This window comes from Phyllostomus discolor, chromosome 13 (assembly GCF_004126475.2).
Source record: "Phyllostomus discolor isolate MPI-MPIP mPhyDis1 chromosome 13, mPhyDis1.pri.v3, whole genome shotgun sequence".
Lineage (NCBI taxonomy): Eukaryota > Metazoa > Chordata > Mammalia > Chiroptera > Phyllostomidae > Phyllostomus > Phyllostomus discolor.
In genome coordinates this window covers 7129314-7156087 of record NC_040915.2, presented here as the reverse complement: position 1 = coordinate 7156087, position 26774 = coordinate 7129314, and the positions used below count along the sequence as shown (strand labels likewise).

General features: G+C 40.2%; 1 protein-coding gene across 2 annotated transcripts; it reads left to right on the top strand.

Moving 5' to 3' along the window:
- Positions 1-2181: 2181 nt before the first annotated feature.
- On the top strand, positions 2182-14784 carry ZCCHC10 (zinc finger CCHC-type containing 10). Of its 2 annotated transcripts, none has more exons than XM_028528067.2 (4): positions 2182-2270; positions 10253-10411; positions 13331-13372; positions 14020-14784. In XM_028528067.2, the coding sequence occupies exons 1-4, from the start codon at positions 2230-2232 to the stop codon at positions 14291-14293; spliced, it is 516 nt and encodes a 171-aa protein (XP_028383868.1). In that variant the 5' UTR covers positions 2182-2229; the 3' UTR covers positions 14294-14784. The 2 variants fall into 2 exon arrangements, with proteins under 2 accessions (XP_028383868.1, XP_035869760.1); XM_036013867.1 differs by lacking the exon at positions 2182-2270 and adding an exon at positions 7010-7357.
- Positions 14785-26774: the final 11990 nt, after the last annotated feature.

Below are 26774 nucleotides of genomic sequence, written 5' to 3'. Positions count from 1 at the left end.
ACCATTCCCAAGTCTCATGAGGAAGCAGTTCTGAGTACAATGTGTTAAAAGGGTAATAGATAATAATATCTTTCAAAATTCAAAGTGCTCATATCCTTTCATCCAGTGATTCTACTTCTAGGAAGTCATCATACAGAAACACAGTACATGCTTAAAAATCTGTTTATTCCATCTTTGTAATGAACGATGTAATTGTTCAACAATAGGATACTGGTTGGATAAATTGTGGAATAACCAGGTAATCCATATGACATAATCATAAAAAGAATGAATTAGATCTGTATGTGCTGATATGGAAAAAGATGTCCCTGAGTACACGGAGGAATAAACAAAGCAAGGTGAAGAGAAGAGCAAATACTAAGATTGCTTTTTTTTTTTTTTTTTGCAAACAAGATGTGCTCAAAGGTCACACAATATCACCTCCTGGATCTACCAATGCTAAATCAGTTTTCATCCCCTTACACGTAACTATAATACTTTGGTTTTGTTTTTAAAGATTTTATTTATTTATTTTTAGACAGAGAGGAAGGGAGGGAGAAAGAGAGGAAGAGAAACATCAATGTGTGGTTGCCTCTCAGGCATTCCCCACTGGGGACCTGGCCCCCGCAATGCAGGTATGTGCCCTGACTGGCAATCGAACTGGTGACCCTTTGGTTTGAAGGCCGGTGCTCAAGCCACTGAACCACACCAGCCAGGGCTTGTTTTGTTTTTAAAGACTTTATTTATTTATTTTTAGAGAGAGGAGAAGGGAGGGAAAAACAGGGCGAGAAACATCAATGTGCAAGAGATACATCGATTGGTTACCTGGCCAGCAACTCAAGCACGTGCTCTGACTGGGAGTCGAACTAGTGACCTTTTGGTTCACAGGCCAGCACTTAATCCACTGAACCACACCGGCCAGGGTTACAATATTTTTCTTTAGCGTATTGATGTTCATTGGACGTTGCCTTTGTTTAGTTTCTGATGAAAGCTCCATGTGCACAAGAAGTTTGTTCAATGCTTTATCCTCAGTTCCTAAAATATTTTAAAGTCTGTCAAAGTCCAGCTATTGTTACTATAACAAGAACATTTTGCACAACATCGATATAACCCAGCAGTTAAGGAGAGTAGACTGGACTGGACTGGACCTGTACTAGTCAGTTGGGGTAGTAGATGCCATTGAATGAGCATTCAAAATGCCTGAGGGAGTAGAACAAGTATCTACGTCACATTTTGCATTAAGCTTGAACAATCAATGTGGAAACTATTCAGATGATTCAAAAGGCCACAGCTATGGGCAACTGGTGACTGACAGCTACATCAGACAATGTGCCTACCTGCTGGTATATCACGTCTTATACAGAGTTTTTTGGTGAAACATCAAATCACCCAGGTGACTCCGCCCCTCTACAGCCCAGATTTGGTGCCCTGCAACTTCTGGCTTTTCCAAAAACTAAAATCACCTTTGAAAGGAGATTTCAGACTGTCGATGAGATTGAAGAAAATACGATGGGGTAGCTGACGGCAATTGGGAAAACTGTGTGAGGTTCCCAAGGTGCCTACTCTGAAGGGGACTGAGGCATCATTGTCCTATGTAGAATGTTTCCTTTATCTTGTATCTTCTTTAGTAAATGTCTCTGTTTTTCATATTACATGGCTGGATAACTTCTGGACAGATATATGTTATATCTTTCAAAGAATGTGGATTTAAAGCAATAAAATTTCTATAATCTGACACAAAATAGTTAAAATATCCTAAAATAATTATTTTTGTAATCTTTTACCCATTGGCAAAGAAGCTCTACTTATATAGTATCACTTGCCCTTTATAATGTCCAAATGAAATACATAAAAATAGAAAGTTAACATATATTTTCACTTAATAATTTGCTATAGTCAATCTTTCAACTGATTGTCTCCATTCAAGGTTGGTTGAAACTGCGCATACAAAGCCGATGGATAGGGAAGGAAACTGTATTTATCCGGGGGAAAAAATCCTTGTATAAGTGTATCCGCACAGTTGGAATTGGTGTTGTTCAAGGGTCAATTGTACGTCAGTCCTCATCCTTTAAAACCCTGTTCAAGACAGACCACCAGCCTCAACCTTCTGCAAACTAAAGACACACCCCAGACACTACAGCCACCGCTAGCCCCCAGAAGCCGAGGCTAAACTAGCTCCGCCCACGCCTGCGTCCTCCCGCCCAGGGAGTTTTCCCAAAACCCAGCGCGGCAGGCCTTAGCCGCACTAAGATGGCGACTCCCATGCATCGGCTCATAGCCAGGAGACAAGCGTAAGTGAGGGCCCTGGTCGGGTGGCGGGCCGGCGGCGGGGGGCGGGGAGAAGCGCGTCAGCGAGTGTCGGATCCTCAGTGGGGACCAGCAGAGCGCAGCCGTTTTTTTTTTTTTTTTTAATATGTTGCGTGCTCCTGGCTTGGGCGCAGGCAATAAATTTGGTGTCCCAGGGCTTGCGATTTCGTGGAAGACGGCTGCACAGGGTGCCCGGGGCGGAACCTGGGGGGGGCGGGGTCTAAAGGGAGCCTCGAGTTTGGTTTCTCAGAAGGGGACGCAGAGGAGTTAGTCACTATGTGGTTTGTGCCCCTCTGCTCAGCAAGCCGGCCAGCCCACTTGTGGCCAAGGGAAGCCTGAAGCCCTGATACCGGTTCCTTACTCTCGCTGCCACGTAAACCTTCAGCCTTGTATATGTAGCCGGGAGGCTTGCTGGCGTTTCCTCCTCCTTCCTGCCGCCTGCCCTAGGAACGCCTGAGTAAAATGCTGACTTTTCCCAAGCTATCGAATCACTTTGAGCCATTTATACTCTTATATACAACATTAATAATATCCATTATCTGCCACTTGGTGCCAGAATTTGTGTATAAAGAAAAAGATTTAAACAGACAAAACCCGCTTTGGGGGAGCTTACATTCTGGTAGTAGGGAGAGTCGATAAACTAAACATTTTTAATAAATAAATACAGTGGTGATGAGAACTTTGAAGAAACTAAGGTGGTGGAGAGAGAAAAAGCCTCGGTTAAGTTGTTTGGACAGGACTATTCCTGAAGAAGTGACGTTTGAACACAAATTGGGAGTGTGAGAAAGGAGCGAGTCATGCGTGGATTTGGGGAAAGAGCACCCAGACAGTGGGATAGGAACGAAGTTAGTTTTTAAGAACTCAAAGGTGGTCATTGTGGCCGCAGAGTGAAAGAGCTGGCAGAAGAGATTGGCGGTAGACAGATAACGCTGGAGTCATCCCAGATACCCCTTTCACAGAAAGCCGCCTTTCTTCTACCAACCTGCACACCCAATGTCTACTTCTTTTTCATTCTCAGCATTTCATGCCGTCATTTGCACATCAATAATACATTGCTTACATTCTGCTAACATGTATGTGTTTATATTTCTTTAATATTTATATTGTTTTATTCCAAGAGCCCTGTTCATTCTCATTTTCCCTCCACCAGACTGTCTCGCATGCCAGCTGAGAAGAGTTCCTTGAGCAGAGGGGTTAAAGACTTACAGAGTCAGAGCATGTGGTATGCTTGGCAGAGGAAGAAGGCTTTGAAGTCAGTTGTGAGATCAGGAATGCAGTGATAACAATAATAAGCATCCCAAATGACATCACTGGGGTCTACTCTCTCACTCTCAGGCTTGTTCTTTTAGGGCATTGGTCCCATACGTGTATAGGTTCGGTCCTTTGGTGTCAGCATGATTGCTGTATCAGAGTCCTTTGTATCCTCTCAGCTTCCAGTTGATGGCATCTCGTTAGTCTCAATTGGGTTAATTGCCCAGCCTGGAACCAAGCCTATGGAAGCTCGGATTGACTTATGCTCTTCCCACTACAGTTGATTGGATCTCTACAAATCAGTGGGAAGCTAGATGGGTAGGTCAGAGGAAGTGATAAGTGCTAGATTGGCAAAATGTCCACTCTGAATATGAGAGGGAAGTAAGACTTTTGGCACCTAAAAGATATTGCTATTTCTTGTTTCAGAAGTATCAAAGTTACATAGATGTTCTGTTTCTATAGTATACTTGTATTTGGTACACATCTACACAGAAGTAAGGGACAAATTTGACCTTGAGCACTCCTGGTCTTTTGGAGAAGTAAACACATGGTGTACTGAACCGTGAGTCCACAGGCAGTCGAAGGAGGGCCTTTAGAGGCTGGGGTGGGGGGCTGAGAGAATTTGGGGAATGTTTTTTGGGGAAAAGCAGAAAAGAGGCCTTTGCTTTTAATTTTATATATGTCAAACTGTTTTAATTTTAGTTATAAACCACATATATTATTTCTGTAAAAACAAGTTTTAAACTGCTTTTAAGTTAGCCAAGAGAAGTGAGGAAGTACTGTTGTTTCTTTTAAAGTCTTCGGACTATCAGGGAAAAATAAGGGGAAAAAAAGAGCCTAAATCTGAATGCCCTATGTGGCAGATCTTTCAGGGCGTTAACTTTAAATTGTTGGAAATTGGCTTATTTTCACTTTTTAAGTTATAATCACATGTACTCATATTCACGTAAGTAGATTATGGAATCTCGGCATTAGTGACATCATCTCTTCTGCTAAACCTTTTGCTGGATTCTACTGCTGCCTTTTCAGGGTAGTCATCTCGCTTTGGCCAAAAGACCTCTGGTAAGGATGTACATGCCTCCTAAAGTGGCCTGTTACATTTTTCAAATCTATCAAAAAGTTTATGCTGAGCTGAAATGAAAATAATATTTATGAAGCTAAACCCTGCCCCCTTCTAACGTCCCAGCTTATGACCTAACTGATTTCAGTTGGCTTCTTCCATTTGAATTGCAGTCAGATCAGACTTCCCCTGTCTTGTATTTCTACTGATTTTTCTGAACTTGAATATCAAATTTACTTTTACCCTTGTTAAATTTCATCTTGTTAGATCCAGCACAGAGTTCCAGCCTGTCAAGACCTTTTTGGATCCTGATTCGGTCACCCATTGTATTAGATATCCCTCCCAGCTTTGTGTCAACTGTAGAGTTGATAAATATGCACATCTGTGTCGTATATAACAAAGGTGAACAAGACCACACAGAGGACCAAGCCCTGCAGGCCATCCCTGGATACCTACCTATGTATAATTTATTTCAGCCTGTTAAAGCAGTATTCTTTGTTCATGATGTTTAACTGATCTGCTTAATTGTTCTGTTTTTTAATATATTTTATTGATTATGCTATTACAGTTATGCCATTCCCCCCGCCTTATCCCCCTTCACCCTGCACACTCCCTCCCATCCCCTTTAGTTCATGTCCCTGGGTCATACATATTAGTCCTTTGGCTTCTACATTTCCCATACTATTCTTAACCTCCCCCTCTCTATTTTCTACCTACCATCTATGCCACTTATCTCTGTACCTTTTCCTCCTCTCTCCCCCTCACACTCCCCTGCTGATAACCCTCCATGTGATCTCCATTTCTGTGGTTCTGTCCCTGTTCTAGTCGTTCTCTTGTGTTTTGTGTTTTTTTTAGGTTTGGTTGTTAATAGTTGTGAGCTTGTTGGCATTTTACTGTTCTTATTCTTTATCTTTTTCTTAGATAAGTCCCTTTAACATTTCATAAAATAAGGGCTTGGTGATGATGACCTTATCTGAGAAGCACTTTATCTGCCCTTCCATTCTAAATGAAAGCTTTGCTGGATAGAGCAATATTGGATATATAGGTCCTTGCCTTTCATGACTTGGATACTTCTTTCCAGTCCCTCCTTGCCTGGAAGGTTTCTTTTGAGAAATCAGCTTACAGTTTGATGGGAACTCCTTTGTGGATAACTGCCTCCTTATCTCTTGCTGCTTCTAGGATTCTCTCCTTATCTTTAATCTTGGGTAATGTAATTAAGATGTGCCTTGGTGTGTTCCTCCTTGGGCCCAGCTTCTTTGGGACTTCCAAGCTTCCTGGATTTCCTGGAAGTCTATTTCGTTTGCTAGATTGGGGAAGTTCTCCTTTATTATTTGTTCAAATAGATGTTCAATCTGTTGCTTTTCCTCCTCCCCTTCTGGTACCCCTATAATTCGTATGTTGGAACGTTTAAAGATGTCCTGGAGGTTCCTAAACTGCTCCTCATTTTTTTTACATTCTTGTTTCTTCATTCTTTTCTGTTTGGTTGTTTCTTTCTTCCTTTTGGTCCACTCCATTGATTTGAGTCCCAATTTCCTTCCCATCACAATTGGTTCCCTGTACATTTTCCTTTATTTCACTTAGCGTAGCCTTCATTTTTTTCATTTAATTTGCAACCAAATTCAACCAGTCCTGTGAGCATCCTGATTACCAGTGTTTTGAACTGTGCATCTGATAGGTTGGCTATCTCTTTGTCGCTTGGTTGTATTTTTTTCTGGAGTTTTGATCTGTTCTTTCATTTGGGCTTTTTTTTTTTTTTTGTCTTAATGTGCCTGTTATGCAGTGAGGGGCAGAGCCTTAGGTATTCACCAGGGCGAGGCAACCCACATTGCTGGATTGTGATGCTGTATGTGGGGGAGGGGTCCGAGAGGGAACAATGGCTCTTGCTCCACTCTCTGCTGGATTTTAGTCACTTCCCTTCCTTCCCACGAGCAAAGTAGACCCTTCTGGTGCTGATTCCCGGGTGGGTGGGCTTGCATGCATCCTGGGACCCCGTGGGCCTCTCCAACAAACTCTCCTGTGAGGCTGGGAGTTTTTCCCATTGCGGCCTCAACCCCCACAGGTGTTTTCAGTCCGTGTTTTGAGGCTTTATTTCCCTGCGCTGGAACCGTGGTTGCATGGTCTGTCTCGCTCCCCAGTTGTTCCTCCTGGTTTATCTGTATGTGAATGTGGGACTACCCACTCCACCAGCTGCTGCCTAGCTGGATCTGCCAGCTGCCAACTTTCTGTGAGCTGTCTCTGCACGCCTGTCTCCACTCCTCCTACCTGTCTGGATGGATGTTTCTTCTTTAATTCCTTGGTTGTTGGGCTTCCATACAGTTCGATTTTCTGTCAGTTCTGGTTGGTTTTTGTTTTTAAATTTTTGTTGTCCTTCTCTTGGTTGTGCGAGGAGGCAGTGTGTCTACCTATGCCTCCATCTTGGTCTGAAGTCTAATTATTCTGTTTTGTTCACAAGGATACTGTGACTTTCCAGGATGCCCTACTGAAATACAGTCACCCAAAAGGTGATACGGCATTAGTCTATAAAATTTCAATACCTAGTGGCCATGGCTTTTCTTTCTGAATCAATTTAATAAACCCAGCCAGAATTTTGGCTGGGATGGATGCTAAGTTCACTGGTCTAGTTTGTGGAATCTACCCCTTTCCCCACTTCTAAAATCAAAATGGCATTTGCCTACTTCCGGTCTTTCAACACCACTCCTGTATGCTAGAGTTCCTCAGGTTACCAGCAGTGGCCCAGCAGCCTCACCTGGAAAATCTCTGGTATGTCAAGGAGCAATCACCCGGACACGTGACTTAAACACATTCAGAATGCATAGGGGGCCTGTGTTACTTCCTCTTCAAATATCTTGGACTTCAGTTGTACTCTTTTCATTCTATGTATAATTGTATCTGGGTTCCAACTGAAGCAAAATAAAATAGTCCTGCTCATTCTCTTAGCCCATTAATGTGATATCGGTGGCCTGTTTGCCTAGTATGCTGAGTAGCAAACCTATCCCTTTTTTGATTCTTTGTGCTTTCAATATAACTAAGACACAAAGTGAAACAGTTTCTGGTGTTCTTGATATTTTTCACTAGTCTCAGCTCATTTTGGCAGGCTTTCAGATATTTCTCTTATAGGCCTTTTCCAACCAACAAACAAACCTGTTGAAATTTTATTGGCATTACTTTGAATCTGTAGGTCAGTTTGGGGAGAAAGGACATTTTTACAGTATTGAATCTTCCAATCTGTGAACAAGGTATGTCCCTCTATTAGCTGTTTGTCTGAATAAGTAATGTTTGTTTCTTTTCTACATAAAAGACTTGCATGTATTTTCTTCAATTTATTTCTAGGTATTTGGTATTTTTTAGGATATTATAAATATCACCTTTTAAAATTTCGTTTTAACTTTGTTTTTTAGATTTTATTTATTTATTTTTAGAGAGGGAAGGGAGGGAGAGAGAGAGAGAGAGAGAAACATCAATGTGCAGTTGCTGGGGGTTATGGCCTGCAACCCAGGCATGTACCCTGGCTGGGAATCGAACCTGGGACGCTTTGGTTCCCAGCCAGTGCTCAATCCACTGAGCTATGCCAGCCAGGGTTTCATTTTAAATTTTTATTATATAGAAACAATACATTTTCACACATTGACCTTGTATCTTTCACAGTGTTTGGCAGACTGAATCCTGCCTGCTGCATGTTCTTGTATGTGTACAAGCTAAGACTGTTACCTATGTGTGTACGTTGGTGTATGTGATCAATTTGATAATAGGGAACACTGACTTTGACATTCAGTTGATGAAATGTGATCCTTCAGAGAGGAACTCCATTTTCTTCCCATTAGTAAACATCTTCTACCTGAAATATTTTTATTAACAAAACATTTCTGGAATTTTGTTTGTCTCCTATTATATGTCTACATGTTACAGAACAGAACAAGGGGGGCCTGGGGTGATATACTATTATTGAAAGAAGGCCCCGGGTCCGTTATGTCCACCGCCAGAGGAAAGACGTCTCCCAATGCCAGAGATTGGTGAAAAGGAAAGGAAATGTTTATTTAATGCTATACTAACTTAAAGTAGTGACCTAATGTCTTTATGAAAATCCCAAAGTCCCTAAAAACACCCACAAACACACAGTCCTTCCTTCCTTCCCCCTTTGCCCAGTCCAGAGTACCGTATCTCAGGAAAGGAAAGAGAAGTCCATGGCTTAGGTAGTCTTCTGGTTCTTCCCAGTTAGTACTCAATCTCGACTGGGAGACCTCCCTGGGTTCCCGGCACCCTCAGCTGAGTCGCCGGGATCTCTGCTAAAACCAGGTGGTGGTTCCCCCTTCTAAAGCTGCGGGGGTCCCCACTCTGCCAGGCTGCGTGATTCTCTCCTCAGGGTTGCGCATGGTTCTTCTTCCTAAAGCAGCATAGTTCTCCCTCCTAAAGCAGCATGGTTCTCCCTAAAGCAGAAAGGTTCTCTTCCTCCTAATGGCCGCCAAGTCTGGGTTTTAAATCCCCGCGGCCAATCTTCTGCAGCCTCATTTCCAACTCCTCCCACACTCGGCTTCACATGCCAGAACTCGTATCCTTCCAGCTTTACTGGGCTGCCATCCTGAGTCTGGGCAGGCATGGCCCCATGTCCTGGAGCCAGTCCTCTCTGAGCTCCCACTCGGGCGCTGTAACTCAGGGGACCCACCCCCCCAGTTACATCTGGGTAGGGAAGTTACTTCTGGATGGGGAAGTTACTTCCATTCCCCTGGCTTAGAGCTGATCACAGCTACTTAACATATCTATGCAACCAGTCAAAGGTTATAGATATGCCAAACAACCACGCCAGAGTAAAATCTCCTGGACACCTTAAGTTCTGGACCCCATTTCAAATGCCCACTTGGGGCCCTCCTCTTGGCTGCACCCTGTAACATACATATTATCCTCACTCTTTCTTCTTGGTCTGCAAAGCCTAAAATATTTACTACATGACTCTTTACAGTTTGTGGACCCTAGTCCAAAGCCTTGCTAAACTTACTTCTGAATTCAAATTATTTCATAAATTTTAACCGTAGATTCTTTCGGATTTACTGTGTACGTAATATGTCACCAGCGAGGAATGACAATTTTATTTCTTCCTTTCCAATTCTTTCATTTATTGTATGTATGTATTTATTTTTGCTTTCTGCATCTTAATCCAATTGCAGGAACTGGGATTTTCCTCAGTCTCTAGATGTCTAGAAACTGGGCTGTGCTCTGTATGTGGCTGGTCCGTTCTCCTCAGAGACGGCCCCTCGGAGCCCTGACACTGGATACGGACTACGGGCCGATCTCCTGGGTTTCCATCTTCTTCCACATCTCGGCTTGGTTATTCTTTACCTTCTCCATAGCTCTCTGATGCCTCAGGCAAATGGTTTTCAATGTTTTGACTGTCTTTTCTAGCTCTCAGCCTCAGGGCTGTCTGAGTTCCCCAGCCTGCCTTGCTGCGGTGGAGCTGAGGAATAAAGGTTTGACCTCAGTTCTGTGTGAACCTCCTGGTCCTGTGCTGCCTTGTGATTAAATCTAACATAAGCCATTTAAAGTGTGAAATGACGTTTGTTTCTATTTAAAACTAAATCATTTTATACTTTCTGTTGTTGATTTTCAGGGCAGACTATGCCAAGTCAAAATTTTAAGGCCTATATTCTGATTTTTGTTCTGTAGTGAAGCAAATAAGCAACATGTAAGGTGTCAGAAATGCTTGGAATTTGGACATTGGACTTACGAATGCACAGGAAAAAGAAAATACCTACATAGGCCTTCAAGAACAGCAGAACTAAAGAAAGCTTTAAAAGAAAAAGAAAACAGATTATTACAACAAAGGTAAGTTTATACATGGTATCCAAAGGAATATTTTAATTTATATTTATAGAATTTATCAAGGGCCTAAAAAGTAGTAGTATACTTAAGTGTCAGTGTCAGAGCTATCACGTAAAGGTAAGTACTGTTATTAATCCGCATTTTACAGGTGAGGAAACTAAGGCATGGAGAGGTTCAGTAACTTATTCAGTGTCACATAGCTAGTAAGTGGAGACGTTAGGTGTTCAGTCAACCAGTCTCTTCAGAACACATGCACTTCATCATTTTGCTTTGCTGTCTTAACTACCAATGATGTGACAACAGAGTACTATGAGGTAGATTTTGTGAGCTAATAGGAAAAGATAACCAAGATAAGTATCCAAGATACTTACATTAAGTATGTAGGCCAAGTAAAGAACAGTATATATAATATGGTATCATTTATGTTAAAGAATTAAAAAGGAATAGTGGAATTTTTTTGAAGACATAAATGACCTGTAATAGTAGTTCCTTTCTAAAAGGAGAACTGGGTAGGAAAGAAGTGGAAATTTGTTATTTACCCTTTGATGTCCCTTGAATAGAGCCTTTAAAATCCCTATGAAGTAAGGGAGTGTACACATTCTAGAGAAACCGAGATAGGAAGGGGTTGGGTTGGCATAGGGCTACAGGTTAGAAGCTTCATCTTCAAGATCATTAGCTCTCTGACATTGTGATGAACATCTGGATTTATTAGAACGTCTGGATCCATTAGCTCTCTGACAGTGTGGTGAATGTTGGACTTTCAAGGCAGCAGCCTTCTAATTTGTGGGCATGAGGCTCTTCAAGGATTATGTAGGAATTAATCAGTGTCTAGATTATCAATATGCATATATACTTTTTCCAAAAATAAATCTGTACGAGAACTTCCCTCCTGGTTCTCCATGTCCATGTTCCGAACACCCTGATTTTCACAAGAGAAAGGCATACCTCACACCTATCTCTACTCTTTTCTTGGTGTATTGTCCTCATGTAAAAAAACCTAGAGATTTATCAAAATACTACTGGAACTTGTACTGAGAAAATGAATGGTCCTGATTATTGGGCATAAATTATTTTGTAAATTTTTTTTCCCAGCAAAATTGAAATAGGACCTAATTAAGTTGTCAATTTTTATAAGTATATTTTAATGACACATCATTATGTTACATGGGAAGAGGTCAGAGAATTGACTGGCATTACTACAATAAAACTCTATTTCCACCTACCTATTTAGGTTAACAAGGTTTATCAGGATTAAATCTATAAAAATTAACTATAGGAATTGAATAGATGCTGAACCTTGTCATAGTCTAGCAATAAGATTCATAGATACATAAACTGGAAAAAATCCATCCATGTCATTAAGAGATGTAATTTCAATAAATTATTTTATGTGATAGTTATTAAAATTTATATTTTTACATTATTTTAATCAATTTTATAGTAATGGTAATTCAGTTCAGAAATTTTAAACACTTTTAAAGCTTTATGATCACAGATAATTAAAAGATATAATTTCAGGTTATATCTATTTTTATTACAAAGAAGTTTCATAAGTGATCAGTAAAATTTTCAGGCATAAAAATATTTAGGATACATTCTATGGGAAAAGCAAAAAGAAGTTCAAAAGGAAAAAAAGGACAGTGTAAAAGTACCAACTGTTAAAGATAAGCTTGTTCTTGTGTTTTTTAAGTGAATTATGGTAGGTATCAAATTTTTGTGACATTTATTTTTCATTGGATACAATTATCAATGTCCTATAACAATTTTCTTCTTAAAAATAGCAATATATAATATGCCAGTGATTTAACCCTTTACAAATATTGAAACTTAGAATTAAAATACTATAAGGAGAAAACAGTTTTCCAACTTTTTTATTAGGAATGTAAGGAAAAAAGTTTTTCCCTAAAAAATAAAATATAAGAGTTATAAATAACTTCATTGCAACATTTACTTTTACTTGTGCTTTTCTAGTTGTATTACACAAGTGTCTTGATCTTAAAAATACATAGACTTACATGAATTTTAGATACGGCTCTGTTACATAAAGATTACTGATGTTTGGTTTAACGATAAAACTATGGAAGTGTATGAATTTCAGTGATCATGGATTCTTGTGGTGTGGTTTAGTAAATGTACTTCTCCCACTCATTTTAACCCCAAGATGACAGTTCAGTAATTCCATTGTGTAAAACAACTTTACATACGTATGTATTTATATTTGAAGACTCACGAAATAAGGTTAGAGGCATTATCTTGGAAATATAGAGAAGTCCAGAATGTAGAAATGTTAAATTTACATGATAGTGCTCTAATAATAGAAGAAATTTTGTAATTCGAAAGCCTGATTTAGTGTACATGCTGTTTGGCAGGAATACAACAGCAAGCCATTTGTATATTTTATTCAAAAGTCACCATACTTTATTCTTTGTAAATAATGTGGGGGGCATGTGGAAAAAGAAATGGCTATTTAAATTAAAGATTGCTTCTCTTTTTATATGAAATGGCCATTTATAATACACTCGGGAAACTCCAGTTATAAGTTATACCTGTTGTGCTGTGGTTCACTTCATCTTGTTATTCAGGATGTAGTTGATTTAGCCATATCAGCCTAAGTTCAAAACTGAAAAAGAATCCAGTTGGCACATTCAGTTGTCCTAACTACTAACTTACCTGGCTTCTGAGTTACAGGTGGTAGATGGCATGTCTTATGTCAGCGCTGGTTGACTCTTTGTACCACATATGGCCTGCAATAAGCAGGAAACTTTCCATTTGGTTGTGACAAGGAATACTGGACTCTGAGTCCATGTTATAATAGACAAAGTGTCTCTCCGATGTAAAATAGTATTGGGAGTGACAGGTTTGGTCTGAGCTGTGCATAATCACTCTACTAACAGGAATTTCTCTCCCCCATGTGTTTAACAGCCTTGAAGAAGCTAATGTAGAAAGAAAGGCCAAGAAAAAAAGGTAGGTGTGACTTCAAGAGTATCATATAGTCAGTATGTAATACTAGTTGGAGGTGGGAAGAGTGATTTTAAAATAGTAGTTATAAGATTTGGATCTGAAGTTTCTTGTTTGCAATTTATGATTAAACATCGTCCTATTTTCTGTGTTCTTCCCTTAACCTATTGGAATTTATTGCCTTTAGAATCTAGATGTCTCCTTTTTCTCTTACTTTTCAGAGTCCTTCTGCCTGGAAATAGTAAATAATTCCTCCTAGCTTAGAATAGGAAATGTTATTGAACTGATAAGAAATTGTTGACCAGCTGTATCTGTGTAAAGTATTTAAGATTATGAAACATTTACCACTCTTCATGAGGTTTAAATAAACCCAATTGTTATAATGCAACTTTATTCTAACATTATTTGCTGTGGAGCATATTAGGTACAATTAACTTGGATTCCATCCAAGAGAGCTGAATTGCCGAAGTAAAAGACCTTGCTAAGTGAGGGGAGCGTCTATGGTTACAATAGCCAGGCAGTCCCCGAAGCGTCCAATGTAGGAACAACATGCTAACAGAGCTTCACTATGTATGTGTACACAATGTTCCTAGGACATGAACATTCTATTAAACGTCAGCTTCCCATGCACGTAACTGTTGATTTTCTAACAGGTCTAAGAGCGTAACCAGTTCCAGTAGCAGCAGCAGTGACAGTTCAGCCAGTGATTCTTCATCAGAGAGTGAAGAAACATCTACCTCGTCCTCCTCTTCCTCCGAAGACAGCGACACCGATGAAAGCTCCTCTGGGTCCTCATCTTCGGCCTCCTCCACAAGCTCGTCCTCGTCATCGGATTCAGACTCGGATTCCAGCTCTTCCAGCAGCAGCAGCACCAGCACTGAAAGCAGCTCCGAAGAGGAACCCCCGAAGAAGAAGAAAATGAAGTAGAATCTCTGCACCCGTATTGGACTGATGGACAGAAAACTTTCCTCCGATTCTCAAAAGGGAATTTAGGATACGTCAAAGCCAAATAGGTTAACTGGCCAAAATTTTGAGAGCTCAAAAGTTTCTAAATGTTTTACATTGTAAGAGCATAAAAGTATTAATAAATGGATTATATATATATATACACTTTTTTATTTTAAGGGTAAATCCTGTTTTTCTTTTTTATCTTTAAAATATATCTCTAACCTTTAATCAAAAGCTGAAATCCAGTAAATCTGTTTTTTGTGATAAAGCTTTTCTCCCTGTGAAATAAATGCTGTACTTTGTTATGTTAGTGTTATGTATGAAACATATTTTTAGGATAATGCATCAGATTATCTGGCAGAGAATTCCTAATGCTTTCGTCTCTATGTTGTTACGTCAGGTTTAATACATTGTTATATAAGCTTAGGAGTTTTCCTACTGTTAATAAATGTGCTCTATTTTTATGTTTATGTTCAGAAGGTTATTTTGACTTGTCCTAAATGAAAAGGTCAAGGAATCTGTTAATATATTTCTACCTTTTCAGTGGTAAAAGTTTCAAGTCACTGTGTTGTATCATTTATTTTCTTCTGGTCCTGAAAGTTGCACTTTTCTGAGGAACATTATTCTAGAGGAACTGAAAAAGGAACAAAAATTCTGAAACAATTTAGGAATCTAATCTTGGTGCCTTCTGATACATTTGATGTATCAGAAAAGAAAACAGTCTTTTAAGGTTAGCAAGTAAAAGTGATATAAATATCTTTGTGCATTAATATGCTGTAAAGGTACCATTCAAAGGGGAAAGGAAAGTGGGAGGGAAAAAGATAATTTCTACAGAAAATTAGGGTGATGGTTGCCTTTCATTAAATTTTTTAAGCTTTCATAAAGATAGCCTTTTACCATTTTTGCAATTGCAGTAGGACAGTTTATGTGGTAACTGGCCATATACAGTAGTTTATTGCATAAATGTGAAAGACATGGATTAATCTGGTGTGGTAATGTAGCACATACACACTCGAAATCTACCACAATAGTTTAAAAAATACTACACTGTATTGCTTAAAAGGAAATTACTCTGCTGTGGTGAGATTCTTTTCTTTTCTTTTTTTCATATTGAGGTGGGGTTTATTTTAACTTTTTTAAGATTTTATTTATTTTTAGAGAGGGAAGGGAGGGAGAAAGAGAGAGAGAGAGAAACATCAATGTGCGGTTGCTGGGGGTCGTGGCCTGCAACTCAGGCATGTACCCTGACTGGGAATTGAGCCTGCGACACTTTGGTTTGCAGCCCGCGCTCAATCCACTGAGCTACACCAGCCAGGGCTGGAGATTCTTTTCTTTAACATCACACACTATTCTGTGATGCTTTTAAACTTTTTGGAAAGACATTTGTAGAAAAACCTTGATTTGTGTTCAATACAGGTTTTTAAAACTATAAATGTCCTTTTTACACTTTTACGAGAAAGTGGGAGAAAATTACTTTGGAAGAAAAGGCTACTATTTCAATGTTGAAATCTATACATTGTACGTTTAAGGAGCCTGCGACTACCTGTAAGTTTTACAGAGCCATCTGCTTTCAGTGCTTGCCAGTGAACTCTCCAAACACCCTTCAAAGGCTCCATACAGGATATATTAGTTGACAGGAAAATTTAATAAATTAGTAATTAAACACATTTTACAGTGTAGTCAGTCTCTTTAAGGGCAATTTCAGATGTTAAAGGGGAAGAGAAAAAATTGTGTACATAGGTTACATCACTTGCAATGAAATAAAACTCAGTTCGTGCTCACAGGCTTACACTTCTGTTACCTGTTTGCTGTTTTACTTAGTGTCAGTCTAGGAAATGTTTTCTTTTTCAGCTGCAACATTTTAAAAGGAGCCATTAGATCCTAGGCTTCCATCCCCAACATTTGTTGGTATGACTGTACAAAATGAAAATTTTGTCCTGGAATCAAAATACTGCATTAGGCCATAAGTTAGCACTGGATGTAGAAGTAAGTGCACAGAAGATGTACTTCATATTCATGGTTTTATTTATTGTTTTCACTTTTTATTTAGAGTTGCTTTTAGGTTTACAGAAAAGTTGTAAAAATATTATAATTTTCATGTGTACTTCAACTAGCTTCCCCTAATATTTGTATCTTATGTAACCATGGTACAATGATCAGAACCAAGAAATTAATGTGGTAAAACAATTTTAAGAAAACCTTATTCATATTTCACCAGTTTTCCCACTAATGCCCTTTTTCTGTTCCAGAATATTACTCAGGAAATGCATTTACTTATTTCTAAGTCTGCTACTGTTAGTAACAGCTCCTCCCTCTGTCTTTCAGACCCAAATCACTTTCGAACAGGATTTATGAGTTATTTTGTCTAATGTTTCTCAGTTTTGGTTTGTCTGTTATTTTCTTGTGATCAAACTGAAATTATAAAATGAAGTGTCCCTAGTCCATTATATCACAGAATTCCTAATATGTCATATATATTATTGGTGATACTGACCTTGATCACTTGGTCAAGGGGGCTCGCCCATTGTACAGTTCCTGTCTTTCCCTTTTAGTTAATAGATCTCTTGGGGGCGGTACTTGGAGACTGTGCAGACTTGCTCCTCATGCCTGCCAGTTTCAGTGGGTGTTGTCTCTGACAGTCATTTGTGGGGCGAGGCTGTTGTTCATTTTTTAAATAATTTTTTATTTTTCTGTTACAGTTGACATTCAACATTGTATTAGTTTCAGGTGTACAACCCAGTGGTTAGACACTTACATAACCTACAAAGCAGTCCTCTCAATAAGTCTAGTACCATCCACAGTTAGGACACCATCCATAGTTAGTACAGTATTATTGACTATATTCCCTATGCTGTATTGTACATCCCTGTGACACTTTTGTGACTACCAATTTGTACTTCTTTTTTTTTAAGAGTTTATTTATTTATTTTTAGAGAGGGAAGGGAGGGAAAAAGAGAGAGAGAGAAACATCAATGTGTGGTTGCTGGGGGCCATGGCCTGCAACCCAGGCATGTGCCTTGACTGGGAATCGAACATGCAATGCTTTGGTTCACAGCCCGCACTCATCCACTGAGCTACGCCAGCCAGAGCTCCAATTTGTACTTCTTAATCCCTTCACTTCCTTCATCTAACCCAAACCCCCTCCCCTGGGAAAACCATCAAAATGTCTTCTGTATCCATGAGTATGACAGGTATTACGATGGTGTTTTATCAGTGGTGAGTTTCTATTTCCTTCTACACTGATTGGAATTTTATACAGAAGAGCTGTCTCGTCTCCCCCACTTATTTAATCAATTCTTTTTAAAATATATTTTATTGATTATGCTATTACAGTTGTCCCATTTCCCCCCTTCTCTCCCCTCCACCCTGTACCCCCTCTCCCACCCATGTTCCCACCTTTAGTTCATGTCCATGTGTCATACTTATGAGTTCTTTAGCTTCTACATTTCCCGTACTATTCTTGCCCTCCCCCTGTCTATTTTCAACCTACATTCTATGCTACTTATTCTCTATACCTTTTCCCCCTCTCTCCTCCTCCCACCCCCCTGCTGCTAGCCCTCTATGTGCCCTCCATTTCTGTGGTTCTGTTCCTGTTCTAGTTGTTTACTTAGTGTCTTTTGGTTTTGCTTTATGTGTGGTTGTTAATAATTGTGTGTTTGCTGTCCTTTTACTATACATGTCTTTTCTTTATCTTCTTTTCTTAGATAAGTCCCTTTAGCATTTCATAAAATAAGGGCTTGATGATGATGAACTCCTTTAACTTGACCTTATCTGAAAAGCACTTTATCTGCCCTTCCATTCTAAACGAGAGCTTTGCTGGATAGAGCAATCTGGGATGTAGGTCCTTGTCTTTCATGACTTGGAATATTTCTTACCAGCCCCTTCTTGCCTGTAAGGTCTCTTTGGAGAAATCAGCTGACAGTCTGATGGGAACTCCTTTGTAGGTTACTGTCCCCTTACCTCTTGCTGCTTCTAGGATTCTCTCCTTCGTTTTTACCTTGGCTAATGTAATTATGATGTGCCTTGGTGTGTTTCTTCTTGGGTCCAACTTCTTTGGGGCTCTCTGAGCTTCTTGGATTTCTTGGAAGACTGTTCCCTTTGCCAGATTGGGGAAGTTCTCCTTTATTATTTGTTCAAATACGTGCTCAATCTGTTGCTTTTCTCCTTCCCATTCTGGTACCCCTATAATTCGGATGTTGGAATGTTTGAAAGTGTCCTGGATGCTCTTAAACTTTTCCTCGATTTTTTGAATTCTTATTTCATCATGCTTTCCTGCTTGGTTGATTCTATCTTCCTTCTGGTCCACTGTATTGTTTTGAGACTCAGATTCCTTCCTTTCACTATTGGCTCTCCTCCGCCTATCTTCCTACATCTCTTTTATGGTAACCTGCATCCTTTCATCTAAATTGCACCCAAAGTCAACCAGTTCTGTGAGCTTTCTGATCACCAGTGTTTTGAACTGCACATCTGATAGATTGGCTATTTCTTGGTCGCTCAAAAGGGTGAGTCCTAGGGGACTGATCTGTTCTGTTGGAAACATATCTTATGTCGCTCTTGATATGGTGGGGGGCGGAGCCTTAGGTGTTCACCGGGGCTGGGCACCCCAGTGGCTAGATTGTGATGTTATATGAGGGGGCAGGAGCGGGGACGGGAGCAGGGGCGGGAGAGAACAATGGCGGTAGTTCCGTTCTCCTGGGCTCAGACCCTTCCTTGGGATCCTGGGCTGCAAGCTCTGCCCTGGTCCACAATCGCTGCCTCACTGGGTCCCCCAGCCACAGCTTGCATACTCAGGGATCACTGCTGCGTTCTTGCACCCCAGATGGCTGTCATACTGATTTTGCACCCAATTTTCCCTGACCTCCGCGCGCCACCGACCCGCGCCAGCCCCACGCCCACCCGGCTCGTCGTCTCCTACCAGCCTGGATGTACAGGTCTACTTCAACTTCTTGGCTGTCCGACTTCCATTCAGATAAATCCTCTATCAGTTCTGAGTGTTATTCTATCTGTAAATTATTGTTGTTCTATTCTTGGTTGTGCGAGAAGGTACGGTGCGTCCACCTATTCCTCCATCTTGCCAGAAGTCCTTAATCAATTCTTTATAGTATGGACTCATGGATATTTTATTTTGTTATGTGGCTTAATATCCAATAATGCCATTATTTATTCTGTTGCTCAGATTGTCCCACTGTTGGCTCTCGGGAGAACTCCATCAGATTGGCTCTTTTGTTCTTTCAAGAAATCCTTTTTTTTTCTTTTTTAGGATTTTCTTACTTACTGGGACAAGACATTCCAGATTCATCTTGCCTCCCTGCCCCATCTTTGGAACCAACCATTTGTCCAAGGGATCTGGCCTGGTTTTAAATTGGAGAATAGTGTTTAGAATCCAAAGGGTTTTCTTGTTTGTTTTTCATGGATTTTGAATGAGAGTGTTCTCACGTAGGTAGATAAGGTGTGGAGTTTTGCCATTAGCTGGAAGAAATAAGGTGTCACCACCTTCAACATTTCTCATCTTTGCTTTCTTTACTTTCCTATCACAGGACTCTTCCTCAGGAGCAACACTTCTTTGACCAAAGATGGAAGAGTGAAAGTTTTCAACTAAAAATTGTTGTTATTGCCTCCCTTCCCCCACTCTACAATATATGTAAATTCAGACATAGGGCAAATATTCATTTTCTGACACCAGGGCATGTTCTTTCTTTTAAAATTAATTTATTTTTAGAGAGAGGGGAAGGGAGGAAGAAAGGGAGAGAGAAACATCAATCAGTTGCCTCTTGCACGCAACATGACTGGTGACTAAACCCGCAACCCAGGCATGTGCCCTGACAGGAATCGAACCAGTGGCCATTTGCTTTATGGGATAACACCCACCAGCAAGCCGCATTGCTCAGGGCTCCAGGTGTGTTCTCAACAGAAAAAAAAAATGTATAGATGAGAGATGGGGAGAGACAGAGAGAGAAGATGGGAGGCAGACCTTGGATCATGGTGCCTTAATTGAAAAAAGTTGACCCAAAGCAACATCTCAATTTCATTTCTGTGTACTGCCCTGCAGATTTTTACACAGGGAAAAATGGTGCCATAGAAAGATTGTGTGTGCGTGTGTGTACATAGTAAAGATTGAGAAAGACATTGTGAAAGAGTGAGAGAGCAAGGACAGCCAGTGTGATACCTGGGCTGTAGGCATTCTCAGTTGAATGTAAGGAGAGGGCACTGATGGAAGGTGAAGGCCTGGAAATTGCTGATGTTCCTGAAAAGTCTTTCAGGTACCCCCAAGGGTTCCCTGTGCATGCGAGTCAAGGCCATCTGGTAACAACCACAGACATTAGAACTCCCATTTGAAAAGTACCATACCAATATGTAAATAACATGACAACAGTGGTTTTCTTGAAATTAGCTCACACTCTCGTTGAGACCAGACAAACAATAAAACATAAAGAACAAGGAAAAGAGGACTTCCAGTTAAACTTGCCAAATTGAATTCATGTTTATTACCATTCCTGAAATCTAACTAAAATGGCAGAAAAGAAACAAAAAGCATAAATCCGTAAGGCAAAGAGAAAAAGAGGAGATGGAACAGATGAGAAATGACAGCTCTTTTAGAAGCTGGGAAGCTGATGGAAGAACGGATGCCAACTTCAACAACCAAACAAAGCCACACTGTAGGCTTGCAGTGCGGAAAAGCCAACAGAAAACAAGCCAGTTTATGCCACAGAACTCTGAAGAGGCTCCAAACTTCATGGCACCACCCACTTGCCAGCCAAGGTGCAGGGAGGGCTTGAAGATGGAAAGGCTGATGGAAAGTTTATGTAAGAAGCTGTGTCCCGCCCTGACTGATGTGGCTCAGTTGGCTGAGCAACGACCTGCAAAGCAAAAGGTTGCCAGTTCAATTCCCGGTCAGGGCATGCGCCTGGCTTGCAGGCTGTCCCTGGTTGGGGTGTGCTCGAGAGGCAACCAATCAATGTTTCTCTCACTCTCTTTCTCCCCTCACCTCTCTCTAAAACTAAATAAATAAAATCTAAAATAAGAAAAGAAGCCGAGTCCCTGTGTACCTTTCTCCTGTTCATGCTGTCTTTGTGGGTTTGTTTTTATTATTTTTACCCCTTTACTGTGATATTTTGTGGGTGAACACCTGTGTTCAACTTGCCACAATTAATAAGTATTATGTTCATTTAAAATCAAGTAAGACACAATGCAAGTTGCCATGTGCCTCTAGGGGTACAGATAATACAAGTTATTAGACCACATTGATGAATCCCCAGCACTAGATCTTCCTCTCCCAAAAATTCTGGACAAAATCGAATGTGAAAAACCACAGAATGGCTGGGTAACTACTCATTTATTTTGTTCGTTCTAGCCTCACCTGAGGACATGTTTATTGATTTTTAGAGAGAGGGGAAGGGAGGGAGAAAAAGTGGGAGAGAAATATCAGTGTGAAAGACAAACACTGATTTGCTGCCTCTTGTATGCACCCTGGTCCGCTATGACTGGGACCTAGCCCTCAACCTGGGTACGTGCCCTGACTGGGCATCAAACCTGCTGCCTTTCCATTTATAGGACAATGCTCCGACGAGCTAAGCCACCTTGGACAGGGCAACTTTTTTTTTAATGTGGACATTGTACTGTACACTTGATAAAATAATTCCCTTCCTTAAGAAGTTGTGAGAGCACTCTGAAAAGATGACTTCCATACGAGGCAAATCCATAAGAAAGTCTGGGGTCACTAAACTTGGACGCCAATACAGCCAGCTATTCGTGCAAAGAAAATCATCGCTAACCGGGTAACCATCTTTAAGGGAATCAGAATGCAAACAAAAGAGAAGACATTCATGCAAAATCCAACAGCTGTTACTAAGTACCTGTTTTTCCTCGGAGAATTCACTGGCTATTAATAAGCAATTATAGATATGCCTTAAGTGCTGCAAACAAGTCACCAGAGAGCTTCTTAAACAATCACTTGAAGAGTTTTCAAGGGTTTGCCTTTCAACGGAGGTGGATTTGGCTGAGCAGGAGTTGATGAGCATGGCTGGAAGCCTGTTTGTGCGGGAAACTGGTAGGGGGTGAGGCTTCCCAAGACCTGGGCAAGAAGATCGCTATATTACCAAGGGTATTGTATATCAGGCTAAGGAATTGGCATTCTATTTGGAAGATGACAGGACAGCCTCACATTCCAGGGACATTTAAAATCTTTTTAGGAGTGTCAAGACTAGAAGCCAGTAAACCAATGAAGTGACTTGAGCAGCCAAGCCCCTGACTCCACTAAGAATAAAATTGTGGCCCTGGCTGGCATAGCTCAGTGGATTGAGTGCGGGCTGTGAACCAAAGCATCGCAGGTTCGATTCCCAGTCAGGGCACATGCTTGGGTTGCAGACCAAGGCCCCCAGCAACTGCACATTGATGTTTCTCTCTCTCTCTCTCTTTCTCCCTCCCTTCCCTCTCAATAAATAAATAAAATCTTAAAAAAAAAAGAATAAAATTGCTTGTGACCCAAATTCTATGATCTCAGTTTGTCTGAAATGGTGTAACTTCTTAACTTTTCTTTTGGGTCTGCCAATATTAATGTGATTCAGGAAGAAATCAAAATAATCATACTAGATCCTTCAGCAATATCAAAAAAGAGAAAATAGCAGTGACAGTAGGAAGACACAAAGGTTAGTATAGAAATAATGAAAAAATTAATAAAACCCATGATGTTAATGGTGTTTAAACCCATGGTGTTAATAAAACCCATGATGTTAAAAATTAATTAAACCCATGATGTTAATAAGTGTGTGGTGTGATTCATACTCAGTTACAAAAAATACATAGCTATTTAATTAATTGAATAGCTTGTAGTCAACATTTAAATGCTCAAGGAAAATTATTTTTCCATATTTTATTAGATTTAGTTTGGTTTAGTATCCTTAGCATGCAGATAAAAGAGCAAAGACATTGTTGCAACTGTCTGGAAGAGAAATGAGGGCCAGTCCTGGTCATCAGAGCCTGGGGCACAGTGGGACACACCCCTGACCACAGGAGAGTCCCTGTTGTATGATTTTAAGACTCTTGTTTATAATTTATGCAAACCCAACATATTCGTGCTAACCTATCACATTGACAATGAGAATGAAAGGAGGTGGCAGACATAAGAGATACTGAGGAGGCAGAAATTGAGAGAACTTAGTGGTCAGTTGGTTACGCCAGTGAGAGAAATGTGCCTAGGAAGGTTTCAAGATCTGCTGTTTGGATGTCTGGATAAATAGTGAAATAAAAATACCCATTTTGTACAATCATAACAATAATAACAACTGCTCCCTTGACAAGCATAAACTGACCCTAGCAATGGAAGAAAGGTCAAATTATTTTTATTAACATAGTGGAGTACTACAGTTTTTGAAAAATGTCAGATACCACTTGAGTATCTGAAAAGGTAATGATGAAGTTCAATAATGACCAAATTGCTAACAGTCCTTCTATTTAGGTGATAACACTATAGACCTCATTTTTTCCCCTTACTTTTCCATTTTCTTTTTAAAACTTCGTTGGGGTCCAGTTTTCTCACAGTAATCTGCACATGTTCAAAGTGTATAATCTGGCAAGTGTCGCTCTGTGTGTACACTCACGAAATCACCACAAGCAAGATAATCAAACCACCTCCCTCCAAGCTTCCTTGTGCTCCATTGTAACCCTCTCCCATTGCTCTCTGCTTGTCTTAATCCCCACCCATCCCTAACCATAAACACAGTTTCTTAACCGTAGAAGAATTTGCATTTTTTAATTTTGTGTAAAAAGAATCACAGCATAGCATGCACTCTTTTTGGTCCACCTTCTTACTCTCAGCATAATTATCCCAAGAGTCGTTCTTGTCCCTACGTGTGTGCACGGTTCCTTCCGCTTCATTGCTGGGTGGTATCCCAGCATATGGACGTGTCAGAGGTGTGTATCCATTCATGTACTGATAAGCATTTAGATTGTTTCCAGCTTTTCGCTATTACAAATAAAGCTGCTATAAACATTCCTGTCCGAGTCTTTGTGTGGATATATACATTTATTTCTCTTGGGAAGAGCCCTAGGGGGAATGACCAAATATACTATGAACCCTAAAGCAACCAACAAAGTAGCAAAACAAAGGGTTATAGCTAATTATCCAACAGAAGAGATAAATGGAATCAAAAAAGGAAAGTAAAAAAGGGAAAAGACAACAAAAATCAATTAGGAAAAATAGATAATAAATATCAAGCTGATAGATTTAAACCTGATTATGTTAATAATGTTATTAGTTATAAATGGTCTAAACCAGCAGTCCCCCACCTTTTTGGCACCAGGGACCAGTTTTGTGGAAGACGATTTTTCCACAGTTTAGGGGATGTGGGGGAGATGGCTTTATAAACTGCTACCAGATGCAGCTTCATTGTCACTTGCCACTCATTGATACAGTTTTGATATGAGTCTGCAAGCAATGGATTTATGATGGTCCCTCTGCAGTCAAGCCTCTCTGCTAATGATAATCTGTATTTGCAGCTGCTCCCCAGCACTAGCATCACCGCCTCAGCTCCACATCAGACCATCAGGCATTAGATTCTCATAGGGAGCTTGCAACCTAGGTCCTTAGCAAGCCCAATTCACAGTGGGGTTTGTGCTCCTATGAGGATCTAATGCTGCAGCTGATCTGACAGAAAGTGGAGCTCAGGTGGTAATACGAGCATGGCATGGCAAGTGGCTCTAAATACAAGTGAAGTTATCTGTGCTCCCCTACTGCTCACCTCCTGCTATGCAGCCTGGTTCTTAATAGGTCACAGACTGCTACCCGCCTGTGGCCTAGGGATTGGGGGCCCTGGGTCCAAACACTCCAATTAGAAGGTAGGGGTTATCAGATTGGATAAAAGAGCAAGACATGCTGCCAACCAGAAATGCACTTTAAATATAAGCACACAAATATATATGCTAACAGTAATAAAAAGTAAACTAGAGAGGCTATGTCAGTATCTGGCAAAGTAGATTTCAGCAGAAAGAATATTACCAGGGCTAACGAAGATCATTTTGTATGATAATGTAGTTAATTCATCAGGAGGACACAATAATCCTAAACACTTATGGGACAACTGTAATAGCATAATCAATAAAATATATTTAAAAAATAATAATCCTAAACACTATACACCGAATAACTGATCCTCAAAATATATGAAGTAAAACTGACAGGAATAAAATGAAGAATAAAGAAGCCCACAGGTATGATCAGAGATTCCAATAATTGATAGAACAAGTGGACAGAAAATAAGTAAAGGTATAGAAGACTTGAAGAATACTACCAACTAGTTTGAAATAATGAACATTTATATAACAATCCACCTAACAATAACAGAATTCTTTTCTTTTCTTTAAAGATTTTATTTATTTATTTTTAGAGAGGGAAGGGAGGGAGATAAAGAGAGAGAGAAACATCAATGTGCAGTTGCTGGGGGTCATGGCCTGCAACCCAGGCATGTACCCTGGCTGGGAATCAAACCTGAGACACTTTGGTTCACAGCCCACACTCAATCCACTGAGCTATGCCAGCCAGGGTCACAGAATTCTTTTCAAATGCACATTCTTTCCGAAGTGCTCCCAGAACATTTACCAAGGCATATTTACCAGGGTACCGATGTTCCAGGTCATAAAACAGTCTCATTACAATTGTAAAAGAATTCAAGTCGTGCAAGGTATGTATGTGCAAAATATACCTGACCAAGTATAACCAACCAAGTACAGTACAATTAAACTAGGAACACTAACCAAAACCTCTGGAAAACCCCACATCATATAGAAACTGAATTTTATTCCCTTTTGAATTATTCCCAGTTTAAATTTTATTTCCCTTAATTTATAAATTTAAATGTTTATAAAAAGTACAAAAACACTTTTTAAAAATGGAGTTCTCTTCATCAGAAGGTTTTTAAGTACAAATTCGATTTCTTTAAAAAATACATGGGTATTTAGGTCATCTCTTCTTGAGTGAAACTTGTTAGTTTGTCTTTCAAGAATATTTTACACTCTGTCTAATGTTTTAAATGCGTAAAGTCAACTATTCCCTTGGTGCCTTTGTAATATCTGTGGAATTTGTAGTGATGTCATCTCTCTCCTTCCTCATATTGGTAATTTGTTGTTGTTTTTTCTTTTATCCTGAGCAGTCTGGCTAGAGGTTTATCAATTTTGTTAATCTCCTCAGCTTACCACATAGGAACCAGCCCTGAGTGGGTCTTCCTCTGGCCGGCCAGCAGTGTATGGGTGCTTGACTTCCTGCAGGAAAGATTTCGCAACACAAGTCTGGGGATTTTGAGAGCACGTTTATTAAAGCTGGGGATGGTGAAGCAAAGGCAGAACTTAGGGTAGAGGAAGCAGCAGGAGAGAGCCCGGGCGCCGCTCTGCTGCGGCTCCCTAGAAAAGGTATAGGAAAGGAGTGAGCCAGGGTGGGGCTGCTGTCGGCTCACCTGGAAGTCAGAGAAAG